This window comes from Ciconia boyciana, chromosome 4 (genome assembly GCF_034638445.1).
Source record: "Ciconia boyciana chromosome 4, ASM3463844v1, whole genome shotgun sequence".
Lineage (NCBI taxonomy): Eukaryota > Metazoa > Chordata > Aves > Ciconiiformes > Ciconiidae > Ciconia > Ciconia boyciana.
Genome location: NC_132937.1, coordinates 18,582,425 through 18,602,470, shown reverse-complemented (window position 1 = coordinate 18,602,470; position 20,046 = coordinate 18,582,425). Strand labels below are relative to the sequence as shown.

The following is a 20,046-nucleotide window of genomic DNA, read 5'->3' as shown; positions in this document are numbered from 1 at the left end:
ACTCAAAGCACTTGTCCTATTTTTCTTCAAACACCAGTGTATATTATAAAAGGAAAAATAATTCTTTAAGTTTCCAAAGTTGATTTTACTTTGGCAGTAATGAGAAAAGACAGCTGTCTTACCGGTTGTCAGCTTCAAGTGAACTTGATCATGGAAGAGAGAATTAATTAATAATTTAGACTAGCTTGGAACAAATGCTGCTGGGTATGACTACCTTAACTCTAGGATTTAGATTGTGATGGGAAGCTTTTTGGACCTATAGGCTGTACCTTGGTTTTAGACCTGTTCAGCTTTACTGGTTTTGATTTTGGGCACTGAGGAAAAACACTTGTAAGATCTGAATGAATTAAAAAAAAAAAAAAAAATCTGGTAGTTAAATACTGGAATGAGGTGTTAACCTTCGTTGAGCAAAATTGCCCCAAACCTGTTAAGTGATTATATTCATCTTGCACAGCAGAACTCCTTTGTTTTCTGCTTTGCGCTCTGAGATTTGTTGTCCTATTCATAATTAGACATCAGGGAATCAGATTCTTTTTGAGCTTAAATTTTTGTTTTTATAAACCCTTATTAATCTTTTTTTTTTTTGAGAACTCAGCCTATTCTTGTTCTTTTTCCCCTCTTCCTGTAAAAATACAGAAAACTAACACTTCTTGATTCCTAGAGCTGTGCCTTAAATGCAGAACCACTTTGCCTGTTCTGGAAAATCAGTCTGTTATTAATGCATTAAATGAACTCGAGTTGCTCATTATTAAAGGTGATGCTTATTTTTTAATTAAATATATGTTCCTGATGGTGGTTATACATAACTTCTTTCTTGTTTCCCACGTAGATTTTAAAATTCTAAGCACTTTTCTAGGTAAAGCATTTCAAAAATGCATACACAAGCAAGTCTTCCTCTGAAAGTGAATGAGCTGCAAATCTAATCTTGTAGTCCAAGTTTAATTTGTCTCTTTCATGGTTTTATCTGAAGCAGTGTGGTGTTTTTTCTCGTGTCTTCTGGTTTTTGACTCTGACATGTGTAATTGTGTGTAATGATTTAAACAAACAACCCTCCCCCCAAAATAACAAACAACCCAAAACAAGAAAATGCACAAAAATCCCAGCTGTCAGCTGGTTATTCTTCATTGGCTTTTAAAAGACCTTTAGTCCACAGTTGCAAGCCACTGATGAAAACAATGTGATTTTATCTGTTACATGTGGCTGTTTATCATGAAGTGTGAATGTAAGGAAGTAAAAACGTCAGGAAGAAGGTGATATGGTTTCAAGTAGTGCTATGAAAAGACTAACTGAATAATTGCTACAACAACTGATAATCTAATTAATCAGTTACAGCACAAAGGAAGTAGGGTAATTGCTGTGATGAGAATGCTGAAGATTGATGTACTTTAATATATCATATATATCTGTGGTGGTTCTCTTCTCAGAGGGAAAAACGAAGTTCTAATTTTATGTACTTGATGATTGAGTTCCGTTGCGTCAAGTGTGATGATAAAGAATATGGAATAGTTTACTACGAAAAGGTATGTGCCTTGCAGGCTTTATGGTCTTCTTTAAAAAGCAACATATGCACCTAAAACAGATAGATGTTTCTGTTGAGGTGCAATATTCTGCTGTAGGATAGTGGCAGACAGCTGTTAGTAGCAACTGTTTATGTACAAACAAATCAAATAGTATAGATGCAACAAGATTGCAGTAGTCAATCATTCGTGTAATACAGTTCAAGATTACAGAATTTAATAAGTGTGAGTGATTAAAAACTTCTTGATATATGGTTCCTTCAGTCATCCATCAGTACTTTCAGAGTAGCTGTATGTAAAATAGTGTCTTCTATCAGGAAGAAATGTACCTGTATTGATTGGTAACTTTATAGAAGGTAAGTTATTGAAACTTTGCACTGGAGTTCTGCTGGTGAACATTTTCTCTAAAATGAACAAATATAAAAGTTTAGTCTTTCATGCTGAAAATAATTTGGAAGTTGTCCTGGTTTTGGCTGGGATAGAGTTAATTTTCTTCCTAGTAGCTGGTATAGTGCTGTTTTGGATTTTAGTATGAGAATAATATTGATAACGTGCTGATGTGTGGCTGTTGCTACATGGTGTTTACACTGGTGAAGGACTTTTCAGCTTCCCATGCTCTGCCAGGTGCACAAGAAGCTGGGAGGGGTCACAGCCAAGATAGTTGATCCAAACTGGCCAAAGGGCTATTCCATACCATATGGTGTCGTGCTCAGTGTATAAACTGGGCAGAGTTGGCCGGGGAGTAGCAATCACTGCTCAGGGACTGGGCGTCAGTCAGCGGGTGGTGAGCGGTTGTATCACTTGGTTTTTTTCCCCCCTGGGTTTTGCTCCTCTCTTGCTCCCTTGTTGTTTTCCTTCTTATTACAATTTATTATTATTATTTTGTTCCAATTATTAAGCTGTTCTTATCTCAACCCTGGAGTTTTCTTACTTTTGCTCTTCCGATTCTCTCCCCCATCCCACTGGGGGTCGGGGGGAGGGTAAGCGAACAGCTGTGTGGTACTTAATTGCTGATAGGGGCTAAACCACAACAGAAGTCAATTAAGTAAAAGACTTATGGATTGGAATGTCTTGCATCTCTTCTGTTTACAGAAGAGATCTCCAAAGCAGTGCCTTCAGTGGTTTTTTTGAGTTCAAATTTAATGAAATGAAGGGTTAACAGACATAACTGTGGCACTGGAAGGCATTATCAGTACTTTTATGGACCTGTGTATTGTGGAAAGACCCACTGAAATAGAAAAAGCAGTATATCTGTAATCTGGTTTCAAAAAAATTTGTCAGTAATTGCCTCTTAATTTTCAGCATGTTTAGATTCATAAGAAGTCAGAAAGTTACTGAGTAATGCAGCTTTATGGGAAAGAGAAGGACGGTAGAAAAACCTGTTGATACCAGAGGCACTAACTTTAAGCAGCATCTATTCTGAGAATTTAAAAAATCTGTAATTCAGTACATAAAAGGTTAATACAAGGAAAAATAGATTACAAGTATTTCTATGTATGTGACAACATTACCAGTTCATCTGGACAGAAGAACTGTGATCAAACTTAAGATTCTTGAAGAAAGTAGTGAAAAATATAGTAATAAATTGCAAAAAGCAGGATTCCACAGGATTCCACAAAAAGCAGAAGAAATTCTGAGAAGGCACCAATCAGAATCTGCCTTGGCTGTATGATCTGTTGCAAGTTAAAGCTTGTAAATGTTTGAAAAAAAGAACTCTTTAAATGCTATTAATCTAGCCTTTTGAATAAAGGTGTTATTGGATATCTGAAACTATTAACAACAGGAGTCTTAGAACATATTTTAACAGAGATGCCACTATAGAAGAAGCTCATAAGGTTGTTGTTCAAATTGGTGTAGTAGTAAATGAGTGGCTGTTTAAGAAATTTTATAAGCCCTTGTAAGAGCTATGTCTTGTAGATATCATACAAAAATAATGCATGCGGATGTCCACGCTCTATTCTCATACCCCATATAGTGGTAGCTGGCTTTGTAATGCTTCTGGAGGAAATAGCAGTTCCACTTGTCACGTAGCGTTTCCTCCCACAGTCTGAGGCAAACATGTGGGGTGTGTTGGGGGGTGGGTGGGTGTGTTTTTGTTTTTGGGTTTTTTTGTGGGGGTTTTTTGTTTGGTGTTTTTTGGGGTGGTGGTTTGGCGGTTTGTTTTTGTGGGGTTTTTTGGGGGTGGATTTGTTTGGGGTTTCTTAGTGGTGGTGTGTGTGTTTTGGGGGTTTTTTTTGTTTGTTTTGGTTTTTGTTTTTTTTTTTTTCCTTATTTTTTTGGTGAATTTTGGTAATTTTGGTGAAACTGTCCCTTAGGCAGATATCTAGGTTAGCTCTTTAGCATTTCTTTTTGTGGACTGTAGTTGACCATGGGACCTCTCCCCACCTTTCCAAGTCTTTTTGCCTTCAGAATAGCTTGTTTCGTAGTGCTTCTATACACTTATCCTAGAACCAGCTATTGTAGAGGACCTTACTATTACAAAACTCCCTTGTGTTACAAATCGGAATGAAACCTACAATGTGTCAGATTCCTCCATGAAACAAAACAAAGTTATTGACTTCTGTGGAAATCAAGGAAATATTTTTCTGGAGTGCATGATAGAATATGATCAAAATATTGAAACATTTTATTAACCATTAGCTTTTGACATTAGAACATGTTGTACTTTTCACAGGTGCTAACTGCACAGCTTTGTTCTCTTGGCTCTTTTATTTTTGTAGTTGAAAGTGACATTCCTAAAAATGGTTCTCTCCCTCACCTCCAGAAACCTACCATTATAGATGAATTATTCCTACTTTACACACACAACTTTTTTTGTCACCATTGTGGTTTTACAGATGTGCAAGGTGCGGGAAAGAACATTCAGACTTCAGGCATGCATCTTTCTTTTAACAGATGTTTCTGAAGCATATTAAAAGTGCATGGAACAAAAGAGCTATGAATTAGCTGCCCTTGTGGAAGTAAAGTAATTGAATGTGTAATAGTACATATTAAAGCTAGAACTAACTGCAGTTTGAGGGATTTGTTGTTATGAAGTAGCTTTTCAACAAGTTCTTGACCCTCTTCTGGCAGCAGAAGGAAACAGTACATAAATTAGTGCCTGTCTTCTCAGTTTTGTCATGCTTCCAATTACAGTGTACAGTATACATATCCGGCATCACCAATCCGGTATATTGAGTCTAATGAAAGTAGGTCCTGTTGTCACCTGCCTGTGACCGATAGTTGGAGTGGAGATTACTTGTCACAGTTTTGTTGATAAATTTGTTTTCAAGTGTTTACGAAAAACTAGCCTGTTAAACAGTGGCTGATAGAATTTCAGATTCTTTGACTTAACATTCAATTACAACGAAGTGGCAGTGGCTCTCTCCATGTTCTCTGTTAACTTAATTTTAGTACAGCATCCAGGACATGAAGGATAGCAGTCTGCTCCTAATGAGAGCATTGCTTCTGATTCTTCATTTAGGCAAAAATTCAGTGTGGCTTTCCAAGTGCAAATAACACCAGCATTTATCATTAAGGTGTTTTTGTGCAGGTTTCAAGTGAAACCTTTGTTTGAATAAATAAATTGATTGCACTGCTGCATCCAGTTTATGTAAAAAAAAAAAAAAAAAAAAAAAAAAAAAGTAGTCTGATTATCAGAGCCTTTTTCATGTCTTGAGAGAAAAAATAGTGTCTACAGCATTAGGTGTCCATTTACTTTTTATATGGGAGAAGGTGGATCCCATTGGTGTTACCTGAAATGATGCTTTTACTAAAGAATAAGATAAATAGAACCTCCTTATTTATTGTTGTGGTGAAACTGATTTTCAGGAAAGTGCTGAAGAACCTTGTTGGTTCAGAAAATTCTGCAAGTTTTGTTGACTTTTTTAAATGGGCTCTAATATTTATATAAAAGTCACGGCACTGACCTTAATGTGGTGAAATGCCTCTAAAGCTCTGTAACATAGTAGTTTAAAACAAGTTAATGCTGTTTAGTATTGGTGTTGTTTTTGTTTCCCCATGGCAAAGTAGCAGGTCGTCTCAGGTTCTGGCTATGCTAGCAAGTAATGCAGCCAAGAGGAGCCGATTTACAGAGTGAAGCAGTTGCTGAAGGCCCAGTGTCTGCACTTATGTGCAGTGAGTCTGTGTTCTTATGCTTGGGACTAACTTTAACCAGGTCCTGTGGGCTGAATGACTGTTCGCAGTTGGAGGATATTAGATGTTTCTAAAACTTCCATTATATGAGCCAAAGCTTGCTACATAGGGATGATAAGGAGAGACACTTCAAAAGCGTACACCTGACCAAATTCAAATGCTAACTTAGAGTTGACCCTCAGGAGTTGGTACGGTTTAGTAAGTTTGTATGGTCAGGATTACAGTGATCCATGTGATGCTCTCCAAGAATGAGAGAGAATTAGAGCTGCATGTTAATCTAATTGGAAGGCAAAGTTAAGCAACTGATGTCTTTCATGGGCAAACCAATGGCATTGGGCCTTCTTGAGAGCTTCACAAAATAGTTTGTTCTGAAAATGTTAACTTGTGACACAGTAACTTGTCCCGCAAATGCTTTGGCAAAACTTGGTTTCATAGCAAGCTTTGGTTAAGGCTTAAGGCTTTGTTCTAAAATGCAGTGGGAACAAAGTTTTACTAGTTTTCCTTTTTCAGCATAATCTACCTGCATTTGAGAAGAGGAGTTTGAAGAACAGTCTTTATAATATTTATTTCAAAAGGTTAAAAAAAGACACAGGTCAGTAATGAGTTTAGAAATCATGCTTTTAACACTTGTCTTGGAAAAAATCACGAATCTTGGTTTTAAAGGGTGTTATAAACATTTTTACATTAGTCACTGCAAGGCTTTGTGCATTTTTTATTTTAGTTTTGCAAGTAAGCAAATTTTGGGCAATTGAACTTGTGTCATTCTCATCCTAATAAGTTTTGAGTTGGTAATAGCTCTCATAGGCTTTTGCGGGGTAGGTGCTCCATTTTTACCAGCCTAAAAGCTTTGTCAGACTCTTTCATTTTACAACTATTTTATCTGAATGTTCTCACTGAGAGAAAGATGTAGTAGTATGGGTATTATTACTGCTTGTCCCTAGAGAATCCACATGGGATATGGATGTTATAAATGCTTCCATAGGATTTTGAACATTTATTAGTTGCTAGTGAATCCACTCCTGTGTCAAGTTTTTCCTACAGTGCTTTTATGTGAAGGGTCTAAACAGAGTGGAAACTTGCTTGTCACTGGGGCATTGGTAATCCTTTGTTGTTTTATAAAGGTCAAGTCAGATTGCAGCCTTATGGTTTCTATTAGGAAGATAACCAATTAGTAGATAGAAATTGGTCTGTCATCTCTTGTCATCAGATGTGTTTACTTTCAGAAGGATTTCCCCTCCCAACAATTTTATTGGTTTTTATGTAATTTGACTTTGTAAAACTAGTATAACATGATCTGAAAGTTCTGTCTGAGATGGCAAGGTTTTTAGTACAATGCAACTGCTGATCTGTCAGTGTGGCTCCGACTCAGTTCAGTCTACTGTTATAGTGATGCAGTAGTATTTTGTTACAACAGAAATACTTTGGAAATACTATTAATTCTATAGCTTAGAGGTTAAAGCTAAGTTCATTATTTAGGCGGTATGGTTTTAAGGAGAAACTGTAAGCAAATTTCCTCTTTGTCCTCCTCAGTGTTTGCAAGTGTACTTTTTTTTAAAGACTAATGGGAAAAGCAATACTGCTAATGTTCTGGGATCATCATCAGCCAGATTGTATGTGTATTTTCCCTTAACTAGAAAGGATGTGAGTGTAGTTACTGTCATTATTTTGACTGTAAAATTGTTACTTCAGAAAGGCATAGGACACTAATAAATGTAATAGAAGTGTCTTCCTGAACATGCATTCTAATAATAAGAGATGTTTTACTGTAGTCAACAACACAAAATTTATGTAGCTGGAAAAAAAATGTTTCTCTGGAAACATTAATGGCAGTTTTAACTCCTCTGTCTTGTTGGTGACTTGTTCTTCCCCTTGATACAAGCCCCTCACTTCTTTGAAAGTTACCTCTGAAAAGTATAAAAGCAAAGCCATCCCAAAAGGCATATGTGATTGGAAAAGCAGGAGGGAAAAAAAAAAAGGAGGGTGGGGGCAGAAGCAAACCTGAGCAAGTTATCTCAAAACTTACATTATTGAGGGAAGTGTTGATATGCCAAAAACCCCTTTATTCTGAGCTGAAATTGACTCCAAAATAAATGAGAACAAACTAAGTGTAAATATAGCATAGCACATATTATGCTGGTGTTGTCTTGTTTCTTCTGTTTTACTGTTTTATACTGTCTTTTAAATGAAATATTCTGCTCTAGATCGTGTCAATTAATGCTTAGTTACACTTCTAAGGTAAAAAAAACCCAAACCCTGGGTATGACTGGAAGAGGGAAACAGAGTTGCTGTTTCTGTCATGTGGTGGCAGGCTTTGTATTTTTTCCTTCTGCTTGGTTCAAACAGGAAACTTTTAGCTTCTCTTTTCCATTATTTATACAGCAGCAGGTTAGACTCCTGTAAGGAAAACTAGCAGGCTCCTGTCACGCTGCTCCAGAGCAGCACAGCATGACCTTCTAGAAGAGACTATCATGCTCCATGTGGAACCTCTCATAGATAGGCATACTTAATACCTTCCTAAATTGATCTGTGTTTCAGAGAGCCTGTGTGTTGAACCATTAGGAGGTATTTGCTGCAACATGGTTGCTATTTCTAGGAAATTATTTGGTTTTGGTGGAAATACAGACCCTGATTTGGTTTCCCTTTGTGCTTCCAGAGGACACATGTAAAGAGAATGCCAAATTTCTCCACTCACCTGTGTGCCAGCATGGTAATGAGTTGCCAGGCTGCATCTTCTCAGATTAACTTTCATCTGTCTTGCCACCTTGTTTATCATCTAGCAAAAACTAACAAGAAAAAGAATCCATTTCTTATTTTCTGTTTTCCCCTTTATAACTATCAAAAGTCAGCAAGGTGCGGTGGCATCATTCTTTCACTGCAGTATAATTTGTAATACATTAATATGACCAGTTGGGTTTTTTTTCCTAAAACTTGAGATGTTTAATATGCCTTTTAACTTTTTGTCATTCAGGATGGTGATGAGTCATCTCCAATTTTAACAAGTTCTGAAATTGTTAAGATTCCAGATCCCCAGATGTCTATGGTAAGTGACGTTCCATGTAATGTAATCTGTATTATAGTATTTTTGTTGAGGTTTTCATAAATGGAGATGAAAGCTTGCCTATATTGCTGTCTTCAATATTTTAAAATTCCAGGGGAAAGAAGTATTTGACCAGTTGAGAAATATCAGGGGGGTTGATTTTTTGTAATTTTTCTTTTTTTTTTTTTTTTCTGCTGCTGCTAGATTAAAATACAAGAATTGATTTAATGTTTATGTTCATCTCCTCCTTTCCAGAGCTAATGTGCTTGCTTCTGAGGTGTAGGAAAGCATAAGGGGGGATTGTTGGCAAAAGAGGTCAGAGGGTGGGCATATAAGGTAAGAGGGAGCTGAAGAACAGAAATTTAGCGCAAGGTGCAGTAACTCTTGGTCACTTAGTCTGTTAAAATATTTTCTCCCTGCACTCTCTTGTATGTTGTCTTTCGTGTAGACAGTGCCTAAGTACAGTTCTAGAAAAGATTTCCATTATTGTGGATGCCAATTCAGTGGGACTGGTATTGGCAGCTTTGGGAACCTTAATGTAAGTGGGCTTCTACTGGCAACACCGTTTGAGCACTGTGTAATCTAACACTGCAAGAGCAAGTCTGACAATGCTGAAAACTGCCTTGGCTGCTGAAATCTCGTTGACACTGTGGCTCCTACTGTTGCTAACATGGTATTAACAGTGGGAAAACTTTTTGAGAAGTTTTTCTTGCATACAAAGCTTTATACTGCAAGCATCCTAAAAATGTTTATAAAGTGGCTAGCACGTTTTGAGTGCTAAATCACAGATGTGTTGACTGAAGCGCTTGCGTTTTGCAGCAATTCACCAAAAGGCAAGATAGGGTTTGTAAATTGTGTGAAGTAAAAAAACCAAACCAAAACCTCAAAATCCCCAACAACCCTCCACATATTATTGAAGGAGTTTCTTCTAAACAACAAATAAAATCCAGAAGACGCTGTAGTTTTAGATGTGAATTTTAATTGTCTTGCATTATTCAAGATACTGGTGAGTCTTTGCTAGATGGTTTCATTTCAGTAGTAATTTTCTCTGGAGTTTAAATATTTATAAATACTGACTTACCCTCTGTGTTTAGGAGAACTTAGTAGAAAGCAAACATCACAAGCTTGCTCGAAGTTTAAGAAGTGGACCTTCTGATCATGATCTGAAGCCTAATGCAGCTACACGAGATCAGCTTAATGTAAGTCAGTCATATGATGGCTAAATTAAATTTTATTAGGTAGTTTGGTATTAACATGTGGTGACAATTTAAGGAAAATACAGTTCGTTTCAGTTTAAAGTAATTAATGAAATGTTGTTAAGTATTTCTTACGAGTGGTTAGTTAGTTAACTAACAACTCAGAAAGCAGCAGAAGGTACTTGCTCATTTTTTTGTAGAACAGTTTTGGGGGGATAAGAATGCATATTGTGCACGTACCATGTAGGTGTTTGCCTACGCTGCCAGTTCAATCAGCCGAATAACTGAGGAGCATCACCATGATAGCACGAGACCTTTGTGTTGTTGGAAAGCTTTTTTCTTCCTAGATATTTTTGTTTGTTGTCAATGTTGTGCTTTGTCACAGTGTAGTCCGTTAACTTGTTGATTTTGCCTGTTCATGTTTTTAAACTCACTTTCTGACTGTATATCTAATAGATCATAGTGAGTTATCCACCGACAAAGCAGCTAACGTACGAGGAACAGGATCTAGTTTGGAAATTCAGATATTACCTTACTAATCAGGAGAAGGTAAGTTGAATGACTTGAGAGGACTTATTAATACAAGAGGTGCTTCATCTGGCACTCATTCTACAATGTTTCATCCTTACAGAGATACAGAGCTTCAGTGTCTTAGAAGCTAGTCAAGATTATTCTAATTTTTTCTACAATGTTACTGGTTTAAAAATTGGTAACTGTAATTTTTCCTCTTAAATAATATGAACTGACTATTACTACAGCAGTCTTTCTACAAATGCTGACTGTCAGCTTAAAATACCAGTGTTGCCAATTTTGTCTTCAGCAAGGAAAAATTACCTTCTTCATCCCTTTTAGACAAGGGTTAGCTTTACTAGAATAAGTAGCAGCACACCAAAAGCCCAAGGTAAATTAACTAAGTAGTCCCCCAGCAGTGGGCATTTTTAATGTAGTGGTAATTGAGGTAAAGCAGTACCCATTGACTTTACATTTTATTTAGTAGGTAACCCAGCTGCAGGTTTTTGGGACATATTAAAACAATCCAATTTTTGTATTATCACTTACATCAGTAGGGTTCCTCAAGTCTGTGCTTATGTAAACATAGTCTGAATCTAGTTATGCTTTAATGTGAAACATTAATTTCACAGCATCCTTCTGGACAAGTTGTCCAGCTGTGGGATGAGCGGGTTCACAGTGCACTGGGTGAAGAACTGGCTGAAGGGCAGAGCTCAAAGGATTGTAGCGAATGGGGCTACATCTGGCTGGCGACCGGTCACCAGCGGTGTTCCTCAAGGTTCAATTCTAGGGCCAGTTCTGTTCAATATATTTATCAATGACCTGGATGCAGGAGCTGAATGCATTGTTAGAAAGTTTGCTGATGATACCAAACTAGGAGGTCCTCTTGACTCTCTGGAGGGACAAGAGGCATTGCAGAGGGATCTAGATAGATTGGAGCATTGGGCAATGATTAATGGGATGAAGTTTAACAAGTCCAAATGCCAGATTCTGCACCTAGGACAGAGTAACACCGGGCACATCTATAAACTGGGAGAGGAGTGACTGGAGAACAGTCTTCCAGAAAGGGATCTGGGGGTGCTGGTTGACAGAAGGCTCGAGATGAGTCAGCGGTGTGCCCTGGCAGCCAAGAGGGCAAATCGCGTCCTGGGGTGCATCCAACACGGTATAACCAGCCAGCCAAAAGAGGTGATTGCCCCGCTGCATTCAGCGTTGGTGCAGCCTTACCTTGAATACTGTGTGCAGTTCTGGGCCCCACAATTTAAGAAGGATGTGAAGGTCCTTGAATCCAGAGGAGAGGAACAAAGCTGGTGACAGGGCTGAAAGGAATGTCCTGGGAGGAGCAGCTAAGGACTCTGGGCTTGTCTAGCTGGAGAAAAGGAGGCTGAGGGGCAACCTCATTGCTCTCTACAGCTTCCTGAGGAGGGGAAGTGGAGAGGGAGGTGCTGCTTTCTTCTCCCTGGTATCCAGTGATAGGACTTGTGGGAATGGCTCAAAGCTGCACCAGGGGAGGTTTAGACTGGACATTAGGAAGCTTTTCTTTACCGAGAGGGTGGTCAAACCCCGGAACAGGCTTCCTAGGGAGGTGGATGATGCTCCAAGACTGTCAGTGTTTAAGAGGCATTTGGACAATGCCCTTAATAACATGCTTTAACTTTTGGTCAGCCCTGAATTGGTCAGGCAGTTGGACTAGATGATCATTGTAGGTCCCTTCCGGCTGAAATAGTCTATGTTCTATTCTTTATCATTTGTTTAGCCTGGCTTTTCACTGATGAATTGTCCAATCTCTTTCTATTTAGGCCTTGACAAAATTCTTAAAATGTGTTAACTGGGACCTACCACAAGAGGCAAAGCAAGCACTGGAGCTACTGGGCAAGTGGAAGCCCATGGACGTGGAAGATTCTCTAGAACTTCTGTCGTCTCACTTCACCAACCCAACCGTTCGGCGCTATGCCGTTGCCAGGCTTCAGCAGGCTGATGATGAGGTATTCATTGGTCTGTAGGTACATGTGAAAGTCAGCTGGTCTCAGAACTTTTAGTCTCATGGAGTATTTCAAATGTTTGCTACTTTTTAAGGCATTTAAGTGAATAATAGTGATGGAAAACTAAAAAAAAAAAAAAAAAAAAAAAAAAAAGAAATTCAGTGTGATGCTACTTACTATAAGCTTTTTATGGAGCAAGGTCTTCACATTATTAAGTGGCACTCATTGCTAATTGTCTTAGTATGAACAGCCAGTGATAGCTGGTTTTGTCAAACAAGGTGAAACAGCCATATGCTCTCCCTGGAAACCAGTGATAAATTTTGAATGTTAAGCTGCATAGGGCTGCTCTGAACTTAAACAGTTTACTGAAAGATTTCCAACAAATCTGTCTGGTAAATTGAAGCAGTATATCGTCATACTCTTTTGCTGAAGAAAGTGAGTAGAAAAGTATCTGTGGAAATAAGGTGTTTCTGATTGTATACTGATTGGAATATGATGAGCTGTGGTTTGTGAGTAGAGCCCACTTAATAGATGCTAATCTGTTAAGTTTTAATTATTTATATATTTTATTTTCTTTTGACAGTAAAAAAAAAATACTTTGAATGTATTACCATAACTCCTGAATCTTTGGCAATCAATAGATTTTAAAATAGGGAGCATAAATATATCAAATTTTTGCAAGCCCACTTCAATAGCCAAGGTCATACCACTTTGACTTTAGAAATGTACCTTTTGCGAAACATTTGAAGGCAGCTGAACAGAGCAAGTTGAATAGTAGAAGGAACAAATTCATTATAAACAGCAAGTGATTAAAATTCTATTCTTCAATCTAAAATAGATAACGTTGGGTTTTTTTGGATCCCCAGCTACACAAGGGATCCAAAAAAAACCAAAACCAAACATGTAAGAGAGTAGAGAATCTGAGTTCCTGGTACCATGGTCCAGCTTTTATGCTTGCATTTTCTTCTTGGGAGCCACAAACTGAAAGGTTTATTTTGTGGATGCTGGAAGCAAGTAAGGCAGCTTAAGTAAAGGGAACTTTAAAGTAGTGATTGTGCTTAAATATTTACATAATTAGCACTTACTGCCTTTGAGTAACAAAAAATTACTAGTGTGATAACTCAGTATCTTTTGGGAGTCGAACTCCATCCTACACCAGTTTTTCTATTGTATATGCTTGCTAGGGAGACCCCAATTTCCATTTCTTTATAGGTCACTAAATCCTGACTAAATTTTTCTATAAATGAGAATTTTGAAAACATATGGAGCCCTAGTCAGCTTTGAATGACCCCCTCAATTAATTTTGTTTTTTTTCCTTCATGAGGATTTGTTGATGTACCTGCTACAGTTAGTCCAGGCATTGAAATATGAAAACTTCGATGACATAAAGAATGGACTGGAACCTAGCAAGAGGGACAGTCAAGGTTCAATGTCAGAAAGCATGGCAACGTCTGGAACTAATGGTGCAGAAATAGACAGGTAAGAAGCTTAGATTTCCAGTAGAAAAGCAGAAACATTGTGAGCTCTCAAATTCTTTCTCCTTTTTAAGGGATCATTGCATATTCAACATCCTATTTTATAATCTGTAGTGGTGACAAAAAAAACCAAAACAAAACCCTGAGCTTTCACGGAAATTGACTACAGATAGTTTACAGAGCAAACTTTCTTAATCTTGAAGTTGTGGCCTTTGACCTTACTGCATGAAAAGAAGGCAACTTCTGGAGAGCAGGAAAAACGCTGGCATAGCTTCCTTCTGTCCTTGCAAAAGTTAGGATGTCTTCAATGAAGTTGTTGTATGAGGCTCAGCTTCCTACTTTCATCAAAGAATATGGATCTAAAAGTCCAATCAGTCTGAAATAGAAATAAATTTCTTCCTGCTCCTGCAAAATAAGGTGTAGGGAGAGTCCTGTGAATGTAAAGGAGCTGGGGGAGCACACTTTTTATTCTTGAGGGAATCCAAATGAAAGACTGAAATATCTAATTAAGATGGTATTAAGCAAGGTGCAAACAGACTTGGTTAACTGAAGTCTCCTGTGAATATTTAATACAAATTTCCAGGATTTTAGTCTTAAGCTTTGATGTTTAATCGTTTGTGTCACTAGGGTATACTTTTTGTATTGCAAGAATACTGCTTTTCATTGATCTTGCTTCTAAGCTGTAGAGTGGGTGTCCTGGGATGTATGGTGTATTTTGAGGCTGCAGTGACACTTAGACATTAGTAAAGCTGTTTGATTACTTCCTTTCAGGGCAATTTACTGTCTCATAATTTTGCTTTGCAAGCATTGGGTTTGTCTACTCTGTGTGTAATTGCATTCCAGAGATGAGTGCTTGCAGGTGTTGTCTATTAGCAATTTCATCTTAAGAACATTTTAAAAAAAGCTTATCCTGAAATTCCCATCTATGTCTGCTTATTTTTTATGGAAGATTGTCCTGGTTTTGGCTGGGATAGAGTTAATTTTCTTCCTAGTAGCTGGTATAGTGCTGTGTTTGGGATTTTAGTATGAGAACAATATTGATAACACACTGTTTTGGTTGTTGCTAAGTGGTGTTTACACTGGTCAAGGACTTTTCAGCTTCCCATGCTCTGCCAGGTGCACAAGACAGTGGGAGGGGGCACAACCAGAACAGCTGATCCAAACTGCCCAAAGGGCTATTCCATACCATATGGCGTCATGCTCAGTATATAAACTGGGGGGAGTTGGCTGGGGGGTAGCGATTGCTGCTCAGGGGTCAGTTGGCGGGTGATTGTATCACTGTTTTTTTTCCGCTGGGTTTTTGTTCCTGTCTCGCTCCCTTTCTCATTACATTTTTTTTTGTTGTTGTTCCAATTATTAAATTGTTCTTATCTCACCCACAAGTTTTCTTATTTTTGCTCTTCTGATTCTCTCCCCCATCCCACTGGGGGGAGAGGGAGGGTGTGACCAAGCAGCTGTGTGGTACTTAATTGCTGACTGGGGCTAAACCACAACAAAGATTAAACAAAATGCTAAGTTTGATGTAAGTGAATGTCCTTCACCACCATAATCTGTGTAGCTATCCAGGCCCTGATTTTTGCTGTTTTCAGGAACTGCAGCTGTCAAAGTTGCTGTTCTGCAGTTTGTTCTGAAACAGGGTTGAGATACTGTCTTCAAAGATACTTCTCTTCCAGTTTTCTGAATCTATTATGCTGTGGAAGTGAAATGCATTGCTATTTCCATGCACGCCCCCTGCCTCCCAAGCAAGAACTTTGAATCATGCCAATTACATGATTTCCTTTATGTAGTTCCCAGATCATGAGTCCTATTCCACCTGTTTCCTCACCACCTCTTACTTCTAAGACAAAGGAGCTTGCAGACAATGAAAACCTTGATGTAAGTCAAATGCTTGTATTTTTGATACTTGAGGCTTTTTAGTGACCTAGTACTGTTTTTAGTTTTTGTTTGTGAATATTTGAATCTTTCTGCTGTATCTTGCTGAATACTTAAAGTGCTCAAAAAACTAAATGCTAAGAAATTAGCAATAGCTTAACTGATTTTTTTTTTTTTTTTACAGGCCATCTATTTACGTACATTGTCACACTATCCAAAATTAGGGGACTGGGCATTGAGTTATCCATAAAATTAAAGTACTCTGTTTAAAGGAGAAAATTACTGCAAAGGCTATTGCATGCTGATTAGATACTGACAATTGCATGCGTTTGAGGTGTTTTAAAGCAGTTTTTTTAACAGAAAACAGTTATCCAAATGTTTTAATCTCAGTAGTCTGTTCTTCCTGTATTCTTTGGCGTGGGCATCATCTTCTTGGACCTAAGTGAGACACTGTGTTGATTTACATCTGCTAAGGATTATACTCAATTTATACCGCAAATAGAAGAGTAATAAAAATGGGACTGGAGGGAGGGAGAGATAAAAGGTAAAGACAGTTTGAGGGAACCTGATTTTAATCGGATGTGCAGTTAATTGGTCGTTGAACTAAAGATCCATTCACTGTTGCAAATCTTCCTTTTTGGGTCTCAGTACTGCATGGAAAATAAGCCTCAACCTGAGTGTATCAGTAAAGATACACAGATTTCTTGTTAGTTGGAATATTAAACCTTGAAAAAGCAGCTAAATGCTGTGTATCCTCCTCAGATTTTTTCTTTATGTTAAAATGTGGAACATCTTAATGAGTTTTAGATCTTCTGGATAAAAACAGGGTAGTAAATCCCTTTCAGGGTTGAATCTTACAGCAAGAGGTAATTGCATAGAAGGGAAGTGTAACATATTGTAAATAGAATCTTTATATTAAAGATTTAGTTGAAGAACATCATGTACTTTTGACATGTTGTTAAGTATATTACTGTAGTAGCAGACCTTTTTTTACTTATAGTGTTGTTGACGGATTTGGAGTAATATTAAGACTAATATGATTTAAATATTAGGTTGGGTTGGATTCAGATTTTAGAAGGGAATGTACCTCTCAAAACTCCTTGCAATTATTTGGGGTTTTTCCTTAACTTCGTCTCTCTCTCAAGTGCTTAGACTTCTTTAACTTAATCTTACTTTTCTTAAATCCCTTCCAGCAAGACCTTTGCACTTTCTTGATTTCACGAGCATGCAAAAATTCCACGTTGGCAAACTACTTATACTGGTATGTTAGAAACTATTTATTCATACTGTATCAATGTCTAACTGAAATCAAAGCTATAATGCCCAGAAGGATGCACAACAAAAGATTACCTGTCTTGAGAATCTTAATTTCTGTCAGGATGAAGTAGTAGATTTAAAACAATATGCATTTGAACAGAATAATTAGTAAAAGGAAGCTGCATTTTTTTAAAATGCACAAAGGTACTTTACTGTTAGACAAAGGAAGGTGATTTGTAGGGCATTAAGTACAGTGTTAAAAAAAAAAAAAAGGCCGCCTAACTATAGTTTATAAGTTGTCATTCAGTTTGTTTATGGTGGTAGGAAGGAGATAAAGTTCATCTTCTGCTCTGCTTTTCTGTTTGGTTTGTGTTTATAGTTTTGGACAGTGTTGGCTAGAATATTAAGGTTATGCACTTTAGTATTAATCAAGAGTGTACTTTATGAAGGTTTATAAAGCACTAATTTTTTTTGTGCTAACCTAATTGTTTTTTAGATTCCATTTGTGGTTATGCTATGAGCACAAACAAAATGTCATTGCAGATGTGTGCTTTCTTAAGAGGGAACTTTAGTTGTGAATAGTTCATCTAGATAGTGGAGAGGTAAGATTACTCAACTAAGGATCTTGTCTCACTTCAGTGATTTAAGAATTAAATTAGATGCCTAAACTAGTCATCTGCATGCCTTCTGAGTAAGCATTTGCAATAGAATTATGTCATTTGAAGAAAGCTGAGGTGAATAGAGCTGTACTCTGTGAAAGTGTGTGTGTGTGTATGTATATATATTAACGTATATATGTATATGCATATACACAACACATACAGCTATTTACTTGTATATGCACACGTATTTTAAAATAGAGAGCTTAGATGCCTTATACATGGCTAAACTTAAGTGAAATGATCCTCGTTTGTATCCTTTGTAGATGTGTCTAATAATTAAAAATATTAATATACATTATCATATGTTAATGTGGTATGAATATTAACCACAGATAAGCTGTGAATTGGGAACAGTGTGATATGTGACGTAAACCTACTAAACTGTTCTTACAAAATTCTTAGAAGAATCCTAACCTACCCTGAGAGTGACTCCATTTGTAAATGTCTTTTTAAGTTTTATTATTTCATTACTTTTTCAATAGTTTAAATTTAAAATACATAAGTGCCTAACTTAACTACGGTTCCTTAGTGTACATACTTCTATTGCAGTGGCCAAAGATAATGTTTGGCTTCAGAAAAAAGTGCTATTAAATTTAAATGATAAAAATAATTGCAGGCCTAATTGATGTGGGTAGAAGCCAAATGCTTGACCTAATCAAATATTCTTCATTTACGATAACTGTTAGTAGGTTAGCTTATGTCTGTCACGCTGATAGAAACTGTGCACTTACGTTTCACAACATCTCAGACATTCAGTCAACAGAACGTTTAAAGCATCCAGAGCTCTGAAGTTTTTGTCTTATGACTTAAAAAAAAACAAAAAAACCACCCCAAAACAACAACAACAAAAAACAACAAAAAACCCCACCACACCCAGACAAAAAGACCCAGTCAATTTATTCTTTGTTTTCTTTCCAGACATCTCAATTTCTCAGTGACAAAATACAAATGTTGCAGGCACTGTTTGAGCTGATGTAGCCATAAATCCTCTTGGCTGCTGATCAATTGCTTGTTTCAACTATCCAGACACAGCATGCACCTAAAATAATCAATGAAAAAAGTACAATAACCCTTGAAAATCAAACCTCCCTACTCAGTCACTTGTCATTGTAAAGCTGTCCTGTCCTTATACTTCAACAGCGGCTATTGAAGTCAGCGCTACTGCTTATTTCTGTCTCTTCTTCAGATGTGTGAGACACCTATCCAAGTATGAAGCATTACTCTTACTCCTTGTTTCAAGATAGCTTTGAGAAACTGTCTAGGGCTTTTTAACAAATGAAGATGAAAATAGCATGTTTCAATTGATTACTTCCTGTTTTCCTTTAAGTTTTTGTACACAGACTTTGTAGATATGGACTTATTTTTATACACATATTACTGCAATCTAATTTTGTCATTTTAGTGAGGGAATGGTGTAGAACAATATATTTGCAAAGTTTTTGAAGTCAGCTCTAGTTATAGATTTCATTGAGATAATACTCATGGAATGAGTTACATATGCCTTATTTTAATGTATATAATATATTGTTTATTTATTAATAAGACTAGTCAAATCCAATCAGCTGGAAATGACAGAGCTCTATTCTTGTCCCATAATCATTCAGTTGTAAGAGATTCTTATGTACAAGTGCATAAGGAACAGGTAATTCTAGCTGTCCAGGAGTGTTTTTTCAATGTGTGGAGTCACTTTTGAATTCAAATGCAGTGTTTGAAAATCAAGTGACTTGCTAATTTCTTCCTTTTTTTAATAGTGGGGTTATATGTTTTTACTGGGTAATACTAGGAGATATACCAGTCAACAGAAAGAAGACCTGTGCATAGCTACTTTTTGCTTGTCAGTGCTGTGAATAGAAATCAGCACAAAAGCTTTCCAAACAACTGCTAAACATAAATTAAATTTTCAGTATAGCTGTTCTAAATTGTACTGTTTAAATCTTGTACTCAAATCATAATTTTAGAAATGAAAACTTATTTTGTAATGTAGACTTTCCAGAGCTGCTTCAGGATCAATACTGTCTCTTCCACCATTGCTAATGGTAAAATAGGGAACAGGTAGGGTGAGATTCTTCTTGTTTTTGCAGGTATACTTGAATACCAAGTTTGCAGCCACTACATTATGTAGAGCGTAGTAGCACAATGGAATGCCCACTCCTCCCACGTGTACTGCTTGGTTGGAGTGTTCATATGATTTGGACTTCTGACTTGTCCTGTTTGAGTGATGCCACTTCACTGTAAGTGAAACACCTCAGAAACTTTGGTACACACGCCTGATCCCAGTGGGAATTTGACTGTGCAATTTTGAAGAGTTCGCCTGTTGGCTGACTATGTGATTCAAAGATCAACTTTGTTTTTAGTTCCAGGCCTATAATACAGGGCTGCTGTATTTCACTCAAATTGTATGGCA

The 20,046-nt window shown here is 37.2% G+C and overlaps 1 protein-coding gene across 1 annotated transcript in view; it reads left to right on the top strand.

Annotated features, from left to right (window-relative positions):
• The window catches only part of PIK3C3 (phosphatidylinositol 3-kinase catalytic subunit type 3), an 81,820-nt gene that overhangs the window by 11,525 nt on the left and 50,249 nt on the right, over positions 1-20,046 (top strand). Inside the window, exons 6-13 of the mRNA XM_072860074.1 lie at positions 1,425-1,520; positions 8,620-8,691; positions 9,783-9,887; positions 10,341-10,433; positions 12,194-12,379; positions 13,701-13,855; positions 15,639-15,726; positions 16,917-16,984. Of these exons, the coding sequence (XP_072716175.1) occupies positions 1,425-1,520; positions 8,620-8,691; positions 9,783-9,887; positions 10,341-10,433; positions 12,194-12,379; positions 13,701-13,855; positions 15,639-15,726; positions 16,917-16,984 (863 nt within the window). The remainder of the gene's footprint in view (positions 1-1,424; positions 1,521-8,619; positions 8,692-9,782; positions 9,888-10,340; positions 10,434-12,193; positions 12,380-13,700; positions 13,856-15,638; positions 15,727-16,916; positions 16,985-20,046) is intronic.